The 16604-nt window shown below is 39.3% G+C and overlaps 1 protein-coding gene across 1 annotated transcript; it reads right to left on the bottom strand.

Annotated features, from left to right (window-relative positions):
• Positions 1-10049: 10049 nt before the first annotated feature.
• On the bottom strand, positions 10050-12096 carry noto (notochord homeobox). The gene is made up of 3 exons (XM_014989083.2): positions 11650-12096; positions 11361-11548; positions 10050-10445 (listed from the first exon to the last, which is right to left on the bottom strand). The coding sequence occupies exons 1-3, from the start codon at positions 12032-12034 to the stop codon at positions 10239-10241; spliced, it is 780 nt and encodes a 259-aa protein (XP_014844569.2). The 5' UTR covers positions 12035-12096; the 3' UTR covers positions 10050-10238.
• Between the last annotated feature and the right edge of the window lie 4508 nt (positions 12097-16604).

Below are 16604 nucleotides of genomic sequence, written 5' to 3'. Positions count from 1 at the left end.
CAAATGCTGAGTTGATAAAACTGTGTAAGAGTTAAGTTAGTTTAAACTAAAACATTGTGTTGTATTTGTTGGGTTAAAGAGACTACAAGAAGACAACTTTAACCTTTAACCTCAAAAAGTTAGCGAAAACTAGAGCTAGATATGTTTGACCAAAGTACTATGGGTTATAGATGGGATTGTACGTTTTTCCATTTGCTTCATGAGCTTTTTTATTTATTACTTTGAAAATGTATTTAATTTTGGAGCTTGAACCAAACCTTTGCAAAAAAGTACTTTAGATTGTAATAAATATTATTTAAAATATAAACATTTGTATGCATCGATTTGTTTTGCTGATGAATCCTGTCTGCAGATTTTGGTTTGAATTCCGGCTAGCATTATTCTCGTTCTTTATGTACGTTGAAAACATTAAGGCCGATATAATGTGTTGAATTATCACTCAGTGTGTCAACTTAGTAAATATTCATGTCTTTTATGTTTGAGGGTCTGTCATGATTGATAATGTTTATTTTTTGGCGCAAGAAGTTAAGTTTAAGTCCAGTTTAGATAGCTTAGCAACAGTGCTAACAAACGTCTTTACACATTAGCAGAAAACGTTGCTAATGAAGAGCTCTTAGCTGTGGTTCTCAAAAAATAGATTTGTTGGAATTAAAATTAGAACTATTTCAGTAACATTTATTTACAAGTTGTTTTATTTCTTTTTAACGTGTGAGGATAAACCAGGTGAGTAAAAGTTATTTTAATTAGAATTTAGTTTATTGAGTCCATTTGTAAAAAAAAAAATAAATAAATAGTTGAATCTACTGAAATCAAACAAAAACAATTTCTATTTTTTACAGTTTGATTTCATCAGTGTGGATATAACTCAGCGGGAGTACGTTGTTCCCAAAGGTCATTTATAAAGTAGCAAGTCTCCCAGCTTTCATCTGCAGCGAACTGCAGTAAAGATAAGGCTCGTTTTTCCATCCTGACATTGATTTAGCTTTGGCTCAAATCAAACCAGCGCTGATTTGTTTGCACGCAAACTTCATTTCTGGATTTTTAACCAAAAAAAGTCATTTAAATTTGCCCTGACAGCGTCTGGACGTCGCCGCAGTTTCTGTCCTCTGTGAATGGGAACGGACCTGCGGGAAAACGCCGCCCTGCTTCCCTTTTGTGCGCCACACCAGTTAATTATTATCCGCTTTAATGCGCTCGTTTGCGTGCAGGTTGCATTAGAAAATCATTACCGATGGAAATTATGAGGTAAAACAAGTTGTTGATTAGGCGTTTAGAGCTAAAGGCTACTAAAGAAGGCAGTAGGTTCTGTGAAAGGGACCGCGCTTTCATTTCTTTTAAATGTTAAGCGATTCTGTTTAAAGATAACGATCTGACTGCGTAGAAAACAAGAAGTAGAAAATAAAGGTTATTTTTCTCTTTACTCGAGGGAAACTGCTAATAACCAGATCGTTTTTATGAAAAGTAGACTATTAGTTTGAAAACTACAACTGGAGAGAATGAAGTTCATGGAAATATTTGCATTCAGCTGTTCTGACGTTTAAATCAAACGCGCCTCGCACATCTGCCTCCCCCCCCACCCTCTGCCTTAATAAATACACAAAACATCCCAAATTTTGCTATCGGATCTCCAGAGATCGCTCTCATTTCTGGTATCATGCATCAACCGTCTCCTTGCTTCACCTTCCAGCAGCAGGAACTTGTGGCTTGACCGAGTTTAATGATGAACCCCCGGCGGGCCTGTGCGCACTGACCCCCGTCGCTCCTGCTGCTGCTGGTTAATACATGATCGGATCGCGGAGGCTTTTAGAGGGGAAAAAAAACAACTAAGCGGAGCATGCAGTGGCCCTCCGTCCCCTCCTCCCGTTGTTGATTTCCCAGCCCGAGGCTCCGGGAGAGTCGGTCGGTCTGACCACAGGGGGTTTCACTGAGCTCGGCGGCTCCTCTGTGGAAATATCTGGACGCGTTTATAGTTCAGTCCCTTCAGGGGGAGGTAGATTTAATGCTGCTTTCCTTACTAAATATTTCTTGTTAAAAGTCAGGCATAATGCGACCTCGTTTGATGTCCCAGGAAAACAAAGGGCGTTAATTTAAGAGGAAAAAGTCCAACTTTTTTTTATTTTAAATATTCAGTTACACACAGTATTAAACCTGCAGCATGTAACTTTTATTTAAAAAAAAAAAGTTTTTCACCTATGTCTTGAAACTGTCATTATGTCGAGGCAGGATGAGATAGACAATATGTGAAAAAAATCAAACACCTCTGCCTTCTCCCAGTACTAATTAAAAACAACCAATCAGAGTCAAGAGGCGGGTCTTAATGCTGTCAATCACTCGCCATGTGGTGGTGATGGTCCTCCGTTCCTCTCCCCTCCTTGCTCTGTGCTCCACAGCAGCTAGCATAGCTTGTTGTGAATGCTAAGGCTAGTTAGTATAGCAACTAATAACAGTGGATGAACGGTTTTCCGTAAGTGGTTTCCCCAACATTAACACATTTAGCAGCGAGTACATAAGATTGATTGACAGTGCTAAGACCCTCCTCCTGGCTCTGATTGGTTGTTTTTGTCGGGAGCTGTACATTTCTTTAGAGGGCAATAGGAGCTCAGGAAGGAGGCGTAGATCGATCTTTTCACAGATTGTCTGTCTCACAACACAGTGGCAGTTTTAACAAATATGTAAAAACAGATTCTTTATAAAAGTTACTGAAACTTTAATAAAGTAAATGATTTATGCTCTTAAACCTTTACTCTTTTCTTACTACTCTTTTCTTACTGTGAAACCACAAACCGGTTTTCCTTGACAGACCAACATTGAGTCGGGCCTGTCTGAAGTGGAAGTAGAAGTAAAATTAGGTCGAAATTGTTACTAATTAAAATCTGAAAAGTGTGGCATACATTTGATTGCAACTTGCCCTGAATCAATATTTCTTGCTACGATTAGCTGCATTTTTGTTTGCTTGTTGTTGTTTTTCTTTTTTCTCTACCACCTGCACTGTTCTGGAAACTGACTTTGTACATTTTCAAGTACTGAAAGATCTTGAGCGGATTTAGCTGTGGACTTTAACTGGAGCAATTTAACACTTGCATCTAAACCACTGTATGGCTTAGACTGTATGTTTAGGACTTTTGAACTTCTGCCCCAGCATTGAGTCTTTGCAGACTCAAGCAAGTTTTCCTCCAGGTTTGCCATGTAATAGTTCTATCCCCAGAATCCTTCTTCCTGCTGAAGATGAGCAATCCCAATCCCACTTCATTATGCTGCCACCACCATGTTTTACCATGATGTGTTTAGGGTGCTCTGGGTTTTTTCTTTCTCTCCTCAGCACAGATTGTTGAAAACTGCAGTTTGTCTTTATGTGTAAAGAGTAAATAAATACGGAAGGAAAAACGTGTTTCCTTTTCCTGTCAGGAAAAAAATTAATATTAAATATTTAACATTTATTAACTGCTATTTATTTCACAAATAATGTGGAGTAAAAAAAATGTCTGGGTCAATCTTAGACAACTTAATCCAGATGTTATAAAACTGTAGTAACTGGTAGGCGCCTGGCTGAATTAGTGATGGGGCCTCATATTAAATTCTGCTCAGGGCTCTATAAAGTCTTGGACCATCTCTGTTTGCAGTTCTAATAAAAATGTAAACAACTGAAGTACAAAAAATAGCAACTCTTCACAGTGTATTACCAAGTTTCACCATCTTTCAATGTGTCTCAAACTGTGCACTAATTTGACCTAAATATTTGCGCCATGTTTACTGATGAGACGTAGAAAAACATATGAACAATTAAATACAAAGTTGTTTCGAGGGTCCAAATATAGTAAGAAACATATGGAACCTCAACATAATGTAAGTGCTGCCCTCTAGTGGAACTAGACCCAAACATTTCCACTACAATAAATAACGATTTGAAATGGCTCAGCTGCTGTGACTCGGATTCAAAATGTTTTGGAGATAGTGACATAAAAATACGGCTGGCTATATGTAATATTTATATAAAGTTTTCTCAGACCAATATAACATTTCCTATTTTCTTAGGCCATCATCATAATGATGTAATGTGTAGTTTTCTTACAATACAGTATAAATTCTCTAAGCGGTCACTCGCGTTGCATTATATAATTATTGTTTTCGAGGCGACAGCTATCAAACACAAAGCAAACTTAGGCGTGTCTTGTTAGTTCAAAATTTCTTCCGAAAAAATGTATAATTTAACATTAATATGAAACCATGTATATGACTTGAGATGCAGCAGAAGAATCTGAAACCCAAGAGTCGGCTGAAAAGTATGGACTCTCGTGGAGATGCTGCCATCTAGTGGTGAATTTAGCACAAAATTCACAGCCGTGACTTCAGAGATTCTAATTACATACTCAACTCCGAGAGTAAAGCGACAGATACATCTATAAACATGCTTATTTCACAGTTACTGTAATTAAAATCAAGCTACAAACCGATTTAAATTCTAAACAATTAGCAACATCGGTTGTTATGTATATTTAGACGAACTTATTATTTATGCTTGTGATATCTGGGTCATCCTTCCCGGTCCGTTGTTGCATTTAAAGGCCTTCGCTCTGCCCTCTTCATTAATAAGCTAATTTGCCGTTTTGTCCCGCATTAGCGATGTGTGCTCAGCTAATCTGTTCCAATTAAATACTTGGAAAATTTCACCCCGTTATAACGAGATGGGAAAAGTAGCACGTCGCTGCGTTTGTGCCACCTGCGTGAGAAGTGGGGTCCTCCAGGAGCCACCTGCGGCCCCCGGCTCCTCCGAATAAACAAACACCCGACTACTAACGAGAACACCGGCGAAGGAAGGTCTGAGGGGTCGGTGTCTGAAAATGTCGGCAAAAAAGAGAAGTATACCCTCTCCGGATATGTTTTTATTTTTAAAATTATTATTTCAATAATGTTGCATTTTGAATTCATCGAACCGTATCCACTTCCTGTTTTCTGACTCACTGACTCCCGCTGCTTTCCAGGAGCCTGCGGCGGTGATATTGCGGAGGAGCCCCTCTTGTCTTTTTTTTTTGTTCCCTTTTCACGACCTAACAAAGAGCTGCTTCCACTTCAAACGCTGGTAATGAAAGCTAATGACTATTAGATGGAGTAAAGTGGTTCTTCACCTCTGCAAATAAAATGCAAAAAAAAAAAAAAAAAAGAGAGAGAGAGAAAAAAGGGGGGGGGGGTTCTATTTGGAACAATCGCCTCCTTTGTCACAGTCCTGTGTCTCCCTGCTGGAGCAGCGGGTTGTTGCTCTCCAGAGAACTTTCACACCTTCTCACAGCTGCATTACAATCTGACGGTCAAATACTGGAACTGGTACTGCGTCTTGTGGTTACCTCTGACTGACGCAACCACGGGAGACAGTGCTTCACTGCTTCTAGCTTCTGAAGATTAAACAATTCAAACTACCGTATAAGGGACATGGACTATACTAATTATAATAAATTATCTTGATATGTTCTGTTGTAGCATTGTTAGTGTGAATATTATCATTGTTGTTGTTCGTACAAGGGGCGCTGCCAGAGGGGGCGCCAAAGTAATGACAGAAAAATTATTTCTAGTCGCCATTTTCTGTGTTTAACAGCTGTTTGTGTAATAACAGAGCAAGATATCATGATGTCCGCTCCATCATCATAATTTCACATTTCCACAACAGAAAATGTGTTGAGTGCTGAGTGCTGCTGTTACGTTTCATCATATTATTATACAATATATAATTTGTTTTATTTGTTTTTGATTGAGCCACATTATATGAAATAATAAACGTCTTTTATTTTATAAATCCATGAAAGCAGAAAGCGGACTGTAGTGCAGGGCATTCTGGGTAAATACAGTCAAAACAAACGCTTGTGTCTGGATCTAGCGGGAGAAATGGCTTCTGGTCTTTTGCCAAACACGAAGGAGAAATCCTACAACCTCAAAAATCCGACACGACTCTATGTTTGTTTACGTTTCTTGAAGGATGAAGTTGCGTTCATGTCTTCTTCAGAGATGTTTATGTCGTTTTCTTCAGTGGTTCTTGGAGCAGCGACACCACAGGCGAGGAGAGGAACAGGTTTTTCCACACCAACCTAAAATGTAACAAATGTCGCAACTTTGGTCCCTAATTGAACCGAGTCTATGGGACCAGCAGGTGTGAAAACACCCTAAAAAATGCTTCATAGTAATCCCTGTTCCAGTGTAACCCATGTACGTTCCCATTATGGAGGCAGACTTATAAAAGATGATTTTCCTCCTAAAAAAGCTGCCAACATTTTACAAACAGACCCTCCGTCAGTATAAGTACACGGACTAAAGAGCCACATCCTCTCTGACTCTGCAGGGTGCTAACCTGACTCCTCCGATGAGAGCAGCAGCTATAGAAACAGATGAAGATGGACCAGTTGACTCTCATAAGGAGCTTTTCCCTCAGACCCTGCAGAGAATCTTAAGGAACAGAGCCAGTCCCAGCGTGTTTCCAGCCGTTAAGGTGCCTCGTGCTAATTGAGGCGATGACCCCCCCTGATTCCCCACCTCTGGACGCTCTTAGTGTTTTTTTTCCCAAGGATTCAGTCTGCTTCAGTGTGCTTCTTTCGTGGGATTACGCCAGGCCACTGAGAGGAGGGAGGGGAGCCGTTTGGTTTCCTGTTCCAGGCTGATCGCGTCAGACAAAGCTGGCCATGGGTTTTTACACAAATTCTATCCGTCTTCAGATCCACTTCACCGTTAATCAAAGTGATCATGAGAACCAGGTGGGGAGACAGAGGAGATCATGTCTGCTGTTTATTAAGATTTACCTATAATTTGTTTTACTTTCCAGTACACGTCTTATTTTTCACCACTTTCCACTGCAGTTTTTAGTTGATTTAGCTCATTTTTCCTTTCCCTTGAAGATTTACACATTTTTAAAGGGTTTTCTGGCACTGGTGGTCTTTATTTGCCGTAGATTAGACAGAAAATGGACGATAGAGAGACAAGGTGGGAAGACATGTAGTTAAGTTGGTCTGCAACTTGTGTTCATTGTGATGCAAACTATCTGCTTTCGTTTTATATAAATTTATAGAAAAAAATCCATGTCCCATTGAAGGAAATTTATTATATTTCAATTCAAATTCAAAACTACTTTATTAATCCCAAAGGGGAATAAAATAAATCAATAATATTTCAAAGCAAAATGTAGTTTTTTTCTTTTGTAAATTAGAAATCTAACCAAATTTCCTACTGCATATGTTATAAAACAAGCTATTTTGTTTTGAGGAGCCGCGTTGCTCTTCTGGCTATAAGGAAATTTTATTTGGCTGGACTGAAAACAAAAAGGCCACGCTAAGAAGATATAATAAAAGTACAAGAATAAAGTTGAAATAATATAAGAATATAGTATTAAGAAAATAATAATTTTATGACTTTATTCTAAAGTCTATAGAAAATGTCTGACTTCATCTCTTTGCATGCCGTCACAAAATTCCAATTAGCATTTCTGTAAATCCTGGACAATGTATTACATTGATAATATCTGAATCTGGCCAAATCATAAAAGCAAAAGATATATATTACAAAGGATTATAAAAAAACACCTCATAGTGTCAAAATTAAGTGCTTGTATACATTTTTAAATGACAGGGAAAATAATAGTAAGAAAAGACAAACAGTTGTTTCTTATCATGCTTCCATTTCCACCAATCAGAAGTGGAGCGTTACTTGACGTCTAACCTGCATAGGAAGCTACAATTCCTTCATTCTTTACTCCTCAGCTGCAGCTTTCCTGTGCAAACACATTTCCATGAAACCTGAAAATATGTTAGAATATATATCTGTTAACACAAAATAATGACGCTGTGTCCAGCGTTTGCCATAAGCCACTCTGACAAGACTCCAACTTCGACGTCCTTCTGTCTGCCAGGCAGACACTCTTCCACCTGGGAGGAAACGCTCCATCTAGTGGAGCAGAGAGCGGACACCTGCCTGTGGTTGGACAGGCCTGTGGGAACCGTGTCCACCGACTGGCAGTGAGAACAGCCATGCTGGCGGTTTAAACAGATTAAGCAGCGAGAGCTTGGCTCTGTGGCGCTGAGACAGAGTGACCCCTGCCACCCTGGGGGTTACAGATATCCTAGCTAATCCCCTCAGCTGGGTATTTATTTGCTTTGCACAGATCGGAGGGGAACCTGAGTCTGTCCCCAACTTTATCTGAGAGCAGCCCCGGGAGGACATGTGCAGAGGGAGGTGAGATGATCTACCAGCAAATGTTGGAGGCCAGCGTGATCGTCGGACCGAAGAGGGGTTCGATTATAAAAGAAGCCGAGGTAATGAGGAAGTGTAATTTATCGCATTTAGCAGCACAAACGTTCAGCGTCTGGAAGGTTTTGGTCAAAAGTTTACCTGCAGTCATCACTGTCCGTTTACTGTATTTTACAAAGCGGTGTTATGTAAAATGGACGCTTTTGAGCTTTACATTATGTTACAATGTCATTCCCTCATCATAAATATATCTAGAGTGTTGCCTTGATTCTTTCATGCATGTTTGAGAACCTTTGAATCTCTTATGGCAATCATTCAGGTGAGCAAAACACGTGGGTCGACCTAGCTGCACCTTCTAGGAAGGAGATGCAGTTTCCAAACACTCCTCCCCTGAAGGAGCTGCTGGCTCCTTCAGACTAGCCAGCAGCAATTAGGTAACAGCTGGTGGAACTGTGGCTCTGCTGAGCTCAATACTGGAGCTACTTCTCAGTAAAACGCTGGTAGAAACATTGTTAAAGGGTTAATAGAGGAGCCATGTTGTGATGACTTCCTGAGCGTGGCGTTTCAGAAGGAAAAGGAGTTTTTAAAGAGACAGAGGCCCAATTGTTTAATTTTTTGAAGTTAGATAATGCATTTTTATAACAACTGAAAGTAACATACTTATTTGATTGTGCTATTAAATGGCACAATGAACTTCAGAAACAAATTCAAGGTTCGCAAAACTAGTAATTTATAAATTTGCATTTGAATTTATACAACTCAACTTTAAACGTCTTTTGTAAAATCTTTAACAAGCTTTGGAAATAATTTACTCTGGATATTTGACCACCTCTCTTCTCAGAGATCATTTCATTTGGTGATCACAGACCCGACTTTCAAGTTTATCCTGACAATCCTCCTCAGGGCTGAATTCAAGATCTCAAAGTTGGCCTACTTTTGTCATTCATAGCTGAGTTTTGTTGTGTTTGGGATCTTGATTCTGAAATAGACAATCTCAAAACTTCCACGCAAAGAAACCAACTAATTAATGTCAAAACGATCAAAGTCAAAGCGTTTGCTCATATAACTCAAGAATTATGCCAGAAAATTGTTGACGGATACAAAAAGCATGTGGTTTCTTAGCAAATGTTTATTCTTGGATATATTTTATGTGTAAACTTAAGGTTGTAAATAAAGTTTTATTCCTTGTACAGCTCTGGGAAAATGAAGAGCCCACTGAAAACCTTGTGGTTATTCTACCGAATATTGATCTCTGAACTCTTCCTCAGCTAAAACATTGTTATTGTTGTTTCTAAATGAATATGAACTTGTTTTCTTTGTATTATTTGAGGTCTGATTTTGATCAAATTACTCATTTTCTTCAAATAAATACTACATTTTCACTTGGAATTTCGGAGACATATTGTCAGAAGTTCATAGAATTAAAGAACAACATTCATTTTACTCAGATACCTATAAAACGTAAAATCAGAGAAACTGATCATTTTAAGTGGTCTCTTAATTTTTCCCAGAGCTGTAGATTAGAGAAAACCCACAGTATATTCACATGTATCCATACAATATTAGCTTGCAAAAATGACTCAAGCTGCGTTGTAAAATTAATCCACTCCCAAAATCGAAGAGTTCAAATAAATTATTTAAATTCTCAAGTTAGCATGATATTCAGACCCCTGATGAGTGTATCTTTACTGAGGAGAGGCAGAATCTCAAGATGCTGTATGTGACTTTCACAAAATGTGTTATTTGAACTTTTAAATGATGTCTTTTATGTTTTCCTTTGAAAGCTTCTGATGTGAAAGGCAGAGGAGAAAGAAAGAAACACAACTGAATTGGCATTAAAGTCCTAAAATATATTTTAAAATATGTCGGATATAAAGCGATACAGGATACGTTCTCATTTCCGAGGAATAAACGTAGAAAATTAAATATAAAAGTATAAATCTATTAAATAGTCATAGTCGGAGGCAGCCGTCTCCTTTCTCAGCGCTATGTACAGGGAAGTCTTTGTTCCGAAACGGTCAGCAGTGGTCCACGGAGTCATCGGATACATCGATATCCACATCCGAGTCGGAGAAGTCCTCGTCTTCGTCACCTTCGTCTCCATGGCCCTGAGATCCAGGACTCTTCGGCGGAGCGGCCAGTCCCAGTTTGGCCAGCTTGGCCTGCTGCTGCTCCAGACTCTGTTTGCGCCACTTGATGCGTCTGTTCTGGAACCAGACTTTGACCTGGAGAGAGACGGAGAGAAGAATATTTATAAGGATTTCAACATTCGAAATGCTATTTAAATTAGCAGATTTGTCTTAGTGAACATTTTGAATAGACTAAAGGTAGCTAGCCGTTAGCCTCACCGGTTGTGTGTTGTGCAGAGAACAGGAATACTAATATGTTTATGAAAGTTATATTTTGAATGAATATATCAGTTTTTGTAAAAGCTACAAAACTATCATAGAATTTGTGATTTAGAGCAAGACTGTAACTTTGTATAAAGTTTTGGTTAGCTTAGTGATTCTAATGCTAAAAACCTGCTAGCAAGGGGAGGTGTTGATACTTCATGCAGTTGTCTCAGAAGTAGGAAATCCAGTAAATGGAGCATTATCTAGCTGGACATCCAAAAAACCAGTAAGATTTGCTCATGGTTGTAGCGCTAACTAGTAAGACTGAGTTTCTTAAAACCATGAGGCAGGGTTTACAAAGTTTGCCGCTTTCGATTCAATTATTGCCTTACTATTTATGTAACATTAATGTTTTGCGTGTTTGATATTTGTCAATTGATATACGTCAGTTTTGCATAATTATATATTCTGAGAGATAACTCTGAATTGAGAATTTTTAAACACTTGATCCTTTTTTTCATGAGCTTATGCTTGTGAAAATGCTTTGCCAAATTGATTAATAACATAAATGCTGCTTAATGTTTCTAAAGCATTAAGTCGACATTAAACAGCTTTTAGAACTGATTTAATTGATTTGAGGAATAAATTAGATGTTAACATAGAAATAAAAAATCTTGAAAATCTGCACGTTTTCTTTAAGTCTTTTAACATTTAATTATTTCTTTTTAGAAACAATAGTTAGGGTTTTTTATATTATTATTGTTTTGTTTATAAAACTGGTTCTAATTTCCTCGTGCAAGTTCTCACCTGAGCCTCTGTGAGCTGCAGAGCGGAGGCCAGGAGGAACCTCTCGGATCCCACCATGTACTGCTGCCGGGCGAACTCCTTCTCCAGCCGGGACAGCTGCTCGCTGGTGAAGCTGGTGCGCATGCGTTTCGACTTTCCGCCTTTCGTCTTGAACTGGTGCATCGCTGCGTTCGCTTTGGACATGGGAGCTGCGAAAGAAGAGAAAGGAAATGTTTACCGACACTGTAACGTGAAGTCGTGATCTTCCACGTGTCCGACGTCGCTCCATTTTTATTTTTTATTTTTTTACCTTGTGCGTAAAACGCTCCCCGGCAGGATGGTGCGTAGGTGAACGGCGGGTAGCAGTAGACGGAATATCCAGGCTGCGGGTGAATGCTGGGGTGCAACGCGTTAGGTGAATAGAGGTATTGTGCCGGTGGAAACGTTAACCCTGCCAGGTGCGGAGGAGGCGCGTTTTGCGGGTATTTTACCTCGCACTGGGTTAGTCCGCTCCTGTGTCTCGGTGCCGCCTCCTCTGGCTTGGCGAGCAGAGCCTCGATGGTGAAAGACTTCCCGCTTGGAGCCTTCGCGGCCGGAGCGCAGCGGCTCCCGTCGCTCTGAGCGCATAGTGAGGCCTGTGCGTAATTACGCACGGAGTATCCGCCAGTTTCCATTGGTCTGTTCGGTATCTGCATGTTTCAAATTTGCTCTCTGAGGGGGAAATAAAATTTAAAAAAATAAATAAAACAAAGTTGCTGCTCCGAGGTCCACTTTTAGAATGAATGCCGGACCGACCTGAAGAGCCCCGATTTATACCCCGGCAGCACGGGGAGGTGCGAACAACCCCCCCGCTAAGCCTTTGTCTTTCTAAGCAACAGATGAGAGAGACCCAACATCCCTACTACAACGTATCCAATTAATTGGTGGAGTTGTACAAGCTGGGATTGTCAAACATCCTAACCCTTTGAATAACAAGGCTTTTGAAGAGCGCTGGGGGCTGGGAGCTGGGGGCTGGGAGCCGGGGGGAGGGGGGGGGGGCGACTCAAGGAGATTTACTGCGCAACAAATTCTTGCATGGATCTTAAGTCCAAATGTAATCATTACCGCTGGGGAAAGCCTTGATGTTCCTAAATCATCTTATTTGGTGGCCTTTTATGTCCCGCCTGGCCAACAGATGCTTTAAGCAGCATAACAACTCACCGTGGGCCGTCCAAATCACAGATTCTTGGTTGGTTTGTGGATTATTGTCTTGTTAACCTTTCATTCAGTCCTAACATGACCGTGTTCTGTTAGCAAAGTGTGCTTTTTAGCAGCAGCAGCAGCAGCAGTGTGGCGTTTGAGACCTGCTGCCTGCTGTAACCGAGGCGTCAGTTTCAGCGGGGGTGTGGTGGGCTCACGGAGCGGCTCCACTAATCCCACTTCACTACATTAATCCACAGGTTGATACATCTCATCCTCACAATGCGTCCACCTTGGTCGTTGCTCGGCAACAAGCCACAAGCCATTCGTTTGTTCAATTTTGAGCCTTAAATTCTTATCTTTTTAATATGAATACTTCTTATCTTTTTTCTTATTTCTTATTACTCTTGTTTTAGTTGTTGCTGTAGTGTTTCTCTCTTTTTTTCTCTCCTTTCTCTTTGGCATTTCACTGTACTGTGCATAACGTGCACGTGACAAATAAAGCTAAGCTAGTCTAAAATGTCTTAAAAAACAGAATATATCGGTGAATTAAGATGGTATCTTGGATTAAGTAGTAAAATCTGGCCTATGGTTGCTTACTTACACTATCCGGAGAGTCTCCCCCTCTTTTAACTCGGGATTACTTCCAGCTCTGCAAACTTTCCAGGCTCATTTCCATCATTTGGAAAGCGACAGAGAGCGTCCGCAGCTTTAAGTGACTGTTAAAACACATTTAAACACCGCTCGTTCCCTTTGACCTCCGCTCCTTCTTATTTATTCTGCCGACATGACACTAGAATGTCTAATGAAGAGGGCAAACACAGACGCTCTCCACCGGTAGCTCAACAATGACCGTGCGTCTTCTGATGCCCCAAGTCCCGGACCACCCACCCCCAGCACTGCTGTTTACCGAGCCGAGCTGAGCTGAGCTGCCCTCAGCCTCCAAAACGTCCCCTTTAATTCACAATGAATCTTGAAACAGAGCTGCTAGTTTGTAGGTCAAATCACCTTTAATGGGTGGATTTATTTCTAAAGAGTATTTAATTAAAGAACAAAATTTGTTTGCACAAACAACAAAGCGAAATCGTCAAACAAAATAAAAAAAAATAGTATAAACGTTGTATATTATATTTTTATTATATTTATTTATTTCACAAAAATTGCTCTTAACCAATAAGATTGGTACTACAGTTTACATCCACTGTTCTTAAATGCTGATTTAAGAGTAGAAATCTGTAAGTTTAACAGCTGAAAGGCCCTTCCATAAATTAGTGCAACTCCTGTGAGTAAATGCAACAAAATTAGAAAGATTTTTAAGGTCTTTTTCTCCTTCTACTATTCATATGTACAGATAATTATATTCCAAAGATTTTGTTTTCTGTTGCCTTGCACTGTTAAAACTAAGTTAATGAAACCCTCTTAATAATCTGTTTAGATCAATAGTTCTGAACAGAACCTATAAAGTTTAATGCAGAATTTAAAAAATTTGCTCCCTCAGCAAGCTGGGTACATACATACGTACATATAAAAAAAAACCCTCTAAATTACTCAAAAAATCCATTATGCTTCAAGTATTCTCTGTTACTTTGGGCTACAATGATGAAGCAAGTTGTTGAAATTTAACAAATAAAACCGTTATAAGGTGCAAACATTTTTGGGGTCATTTGTAATCCGTTTTTCATAAGAAATTATTAAGTTTAACCCTTAATGGATACTCCAATGCATTTCTTTAAATTCTAGCCCATTTTTCAAATGCTTTACTCAATAAAAGCCAGTTAAATTCAAATTTTTTTCTTATGGTACTTTTGTAATAAAAAAAAAATATCTTACACAAATAAATGAGTGAGGTTCCAAGTATTCAGTTCTATATTGACTTTTGTTACACCAGGCAATATTTGTTATTTTGTAGTTTATTTTCTAGTAGAAAAACTATGTAAAAAAAATCATAATCTGAAATCATCTTAAACATGTAAGAATTCAGACGGGAAGTAAGCCAATCTATTAGAATTTGATCTTTGATCATTTTTTTTTCTTTTATTCAGTCAAAGTTGCAGTTTTGTGTCCTGCAATGAGAGAGCTTTCATTTAGCTGCTGTTGTGTATTGGAGCCAGACAAGGAATACGCGCATTGCCCCAGAAGGCCTTCCTTTCATAGTCATGGCTGAGAGGAGAAATGGAGCCACAGGACGCTCACTAATGGCTCGATGGGCTGTCCTTTTTCCTAACAAGGCTCTCACCTTGGGCCTGAAAAATCATCAGCATCCATTCAGGTTCCTACATGCTAAGCTGAGACACATTCTGCCTCCTAACTGTGTTTGTTTTAAACATTAAAAAAAAATCACCGATCACGTTTTTTCAAAATCAACTAATGTAGAATTTCCAGCTTTAAAAATGTTCAAAAATAAATTCATGCTTGATAAATAGTTTTCGTTCTGATTTTTACTCATGGAAATCTGGAAAGTGCGTTGTGCTTTTGGATTAACTGTGGATTTCTCCACTTCCTGGTGTTTCACTGTAAACAGTCCCCTGCCGCAGTCAGTTCTTTAAATCTCAGCACAAATAAATAAAGACAGTCGATGATATAAACTATATATATTTGTAAGCTAAAATGACGTAGTCAAAGTCAGACATACATCCAAGTTAAAGTTTGTGGCACAACTGGAATCCAGTCTGAGCTTGAGATATTTCACAAGGACGTACAAGGCAATGGCTGACTCAAAAAAAAAAAAACTTCCACAAAAGGTTGTGCAAATGGTGTTGAAAGCAAATCCTCATAACATCATCCCAATAAAATGAAAGACAAGTTGTTAAAAAAAAACAAACAAACAAACATAAAAACCCTGAGGCCTTGCGAGTTTCTTTCTTTAAACTCTCTTGCGTATCTGAAAATAAGAATAGATATTTGTGGATTTTCACGCAACATTTCTACGATGTATCATTTAACACACATGATAACAGTGGAGGATTTGAGAACGTTCTCCCTGTGGGATGACAGAGGAGTGACAGCTGCAGTGAGGAGAAACTCGGTCGCAGTTCACAGGTGATTGATTGGAACAAAGGCATAAAGAAACGCCGTCATCATTATTATCGCTGGCCCTTTTCTCACCCGGCCGACACATTCAGCTATCACAGTGCTGAGCTTTTCCTGTCCCCACACATCCATCACTAATGAGGGTTTTTCTTTTTTTTAAGCTCATTTACATGAATCCAGAGCGACCTGGCCTCTGGGCCTGAGTGGGTCGCTTCAGGTTCCTGCTGGGCCTCGGCCTCCACATCCGCTCTGAATGGGAGTCCGGCAGAAAGCCACATATCCTCCGTCTGGCTGCAGTACGCATCCAGATACCTCAGCTGGCGTAATGCTCGTGTGGTTCCCGCTTTGTCCTCAAGTTGGAATCAGAACGTCTTAAAGCAAAATATATTTGACGTCTAAGCAAATCTGACTTTTTTTAAAACAAGTCCGAAAGATACAGCGTGTGAAGCATTCCTCGTCTGCCTGCGTCTGAATTTGTTTCCTCAAAACATAAAGTAAGTAAACATAAAACAAAACATAAGTAAATAAACTTTTCCCACATTTTGAAACTTCATCAAAAGTTAAATCTAATCTTTAATTCACCTCATTTTCTTATTTAAGTTTTTGATATTTTAGCTTGTGTTGTTTACAACTTTCCCTACTGTTATGCATATGAGTCTTTGTTTGTTGTGCCTCGTATATGTAGCTGGGCTTCTGTTACAAATGTGCGCAAAACTTCGTCAATATTCAGCTAATGCTGAAATAACACAATTTTACCATTGCGGTGTTTCTGTTAAAATAATGAAAATCACACGTGAGAAAGTTTGCTCACGCAATAAGTCATTAAAAAATATACCGTGGCGTGATCCTGCTACCACTTCCTGTCATCGTCTTCTTCAATATTTCCTCCAGTAGCAACATCCTGTTGTTAATCATGTGATGCGAAAAAGTGTTTTCATTGCAGTTTTGTGAAATGCACTAATTTCGATAGGGCTGAAAAACCACCTCATTGTAGCGCAACAACTTTTTATTCAAAAACATGAGTTATTTTCAAATTGCCGTGTTTCCATTGAATTA

Source organism: Poecilia mexicana, unplaced genomic scaffold (assembly GCF_051168715.1).
Source record: "Poecilia mexicana isolate PSO_F unplaced genomic scaffold, ASM5116871v1 scaffold_22, whole genome shotgun sequence".
In the NCBI taxonomy this organism is placed as follows: domain Eukaryota; kingdom Metazoa; phylum Chordata; class Actinopteri; order Cyprinodontiformes; family Poeciliidae; genus Poecilia; species Poecilia mexicana.
Note: the sequence above shows the minus strand (reverse complement) of the source record. Positions and strands in the feature narration are given on the sequence as shown.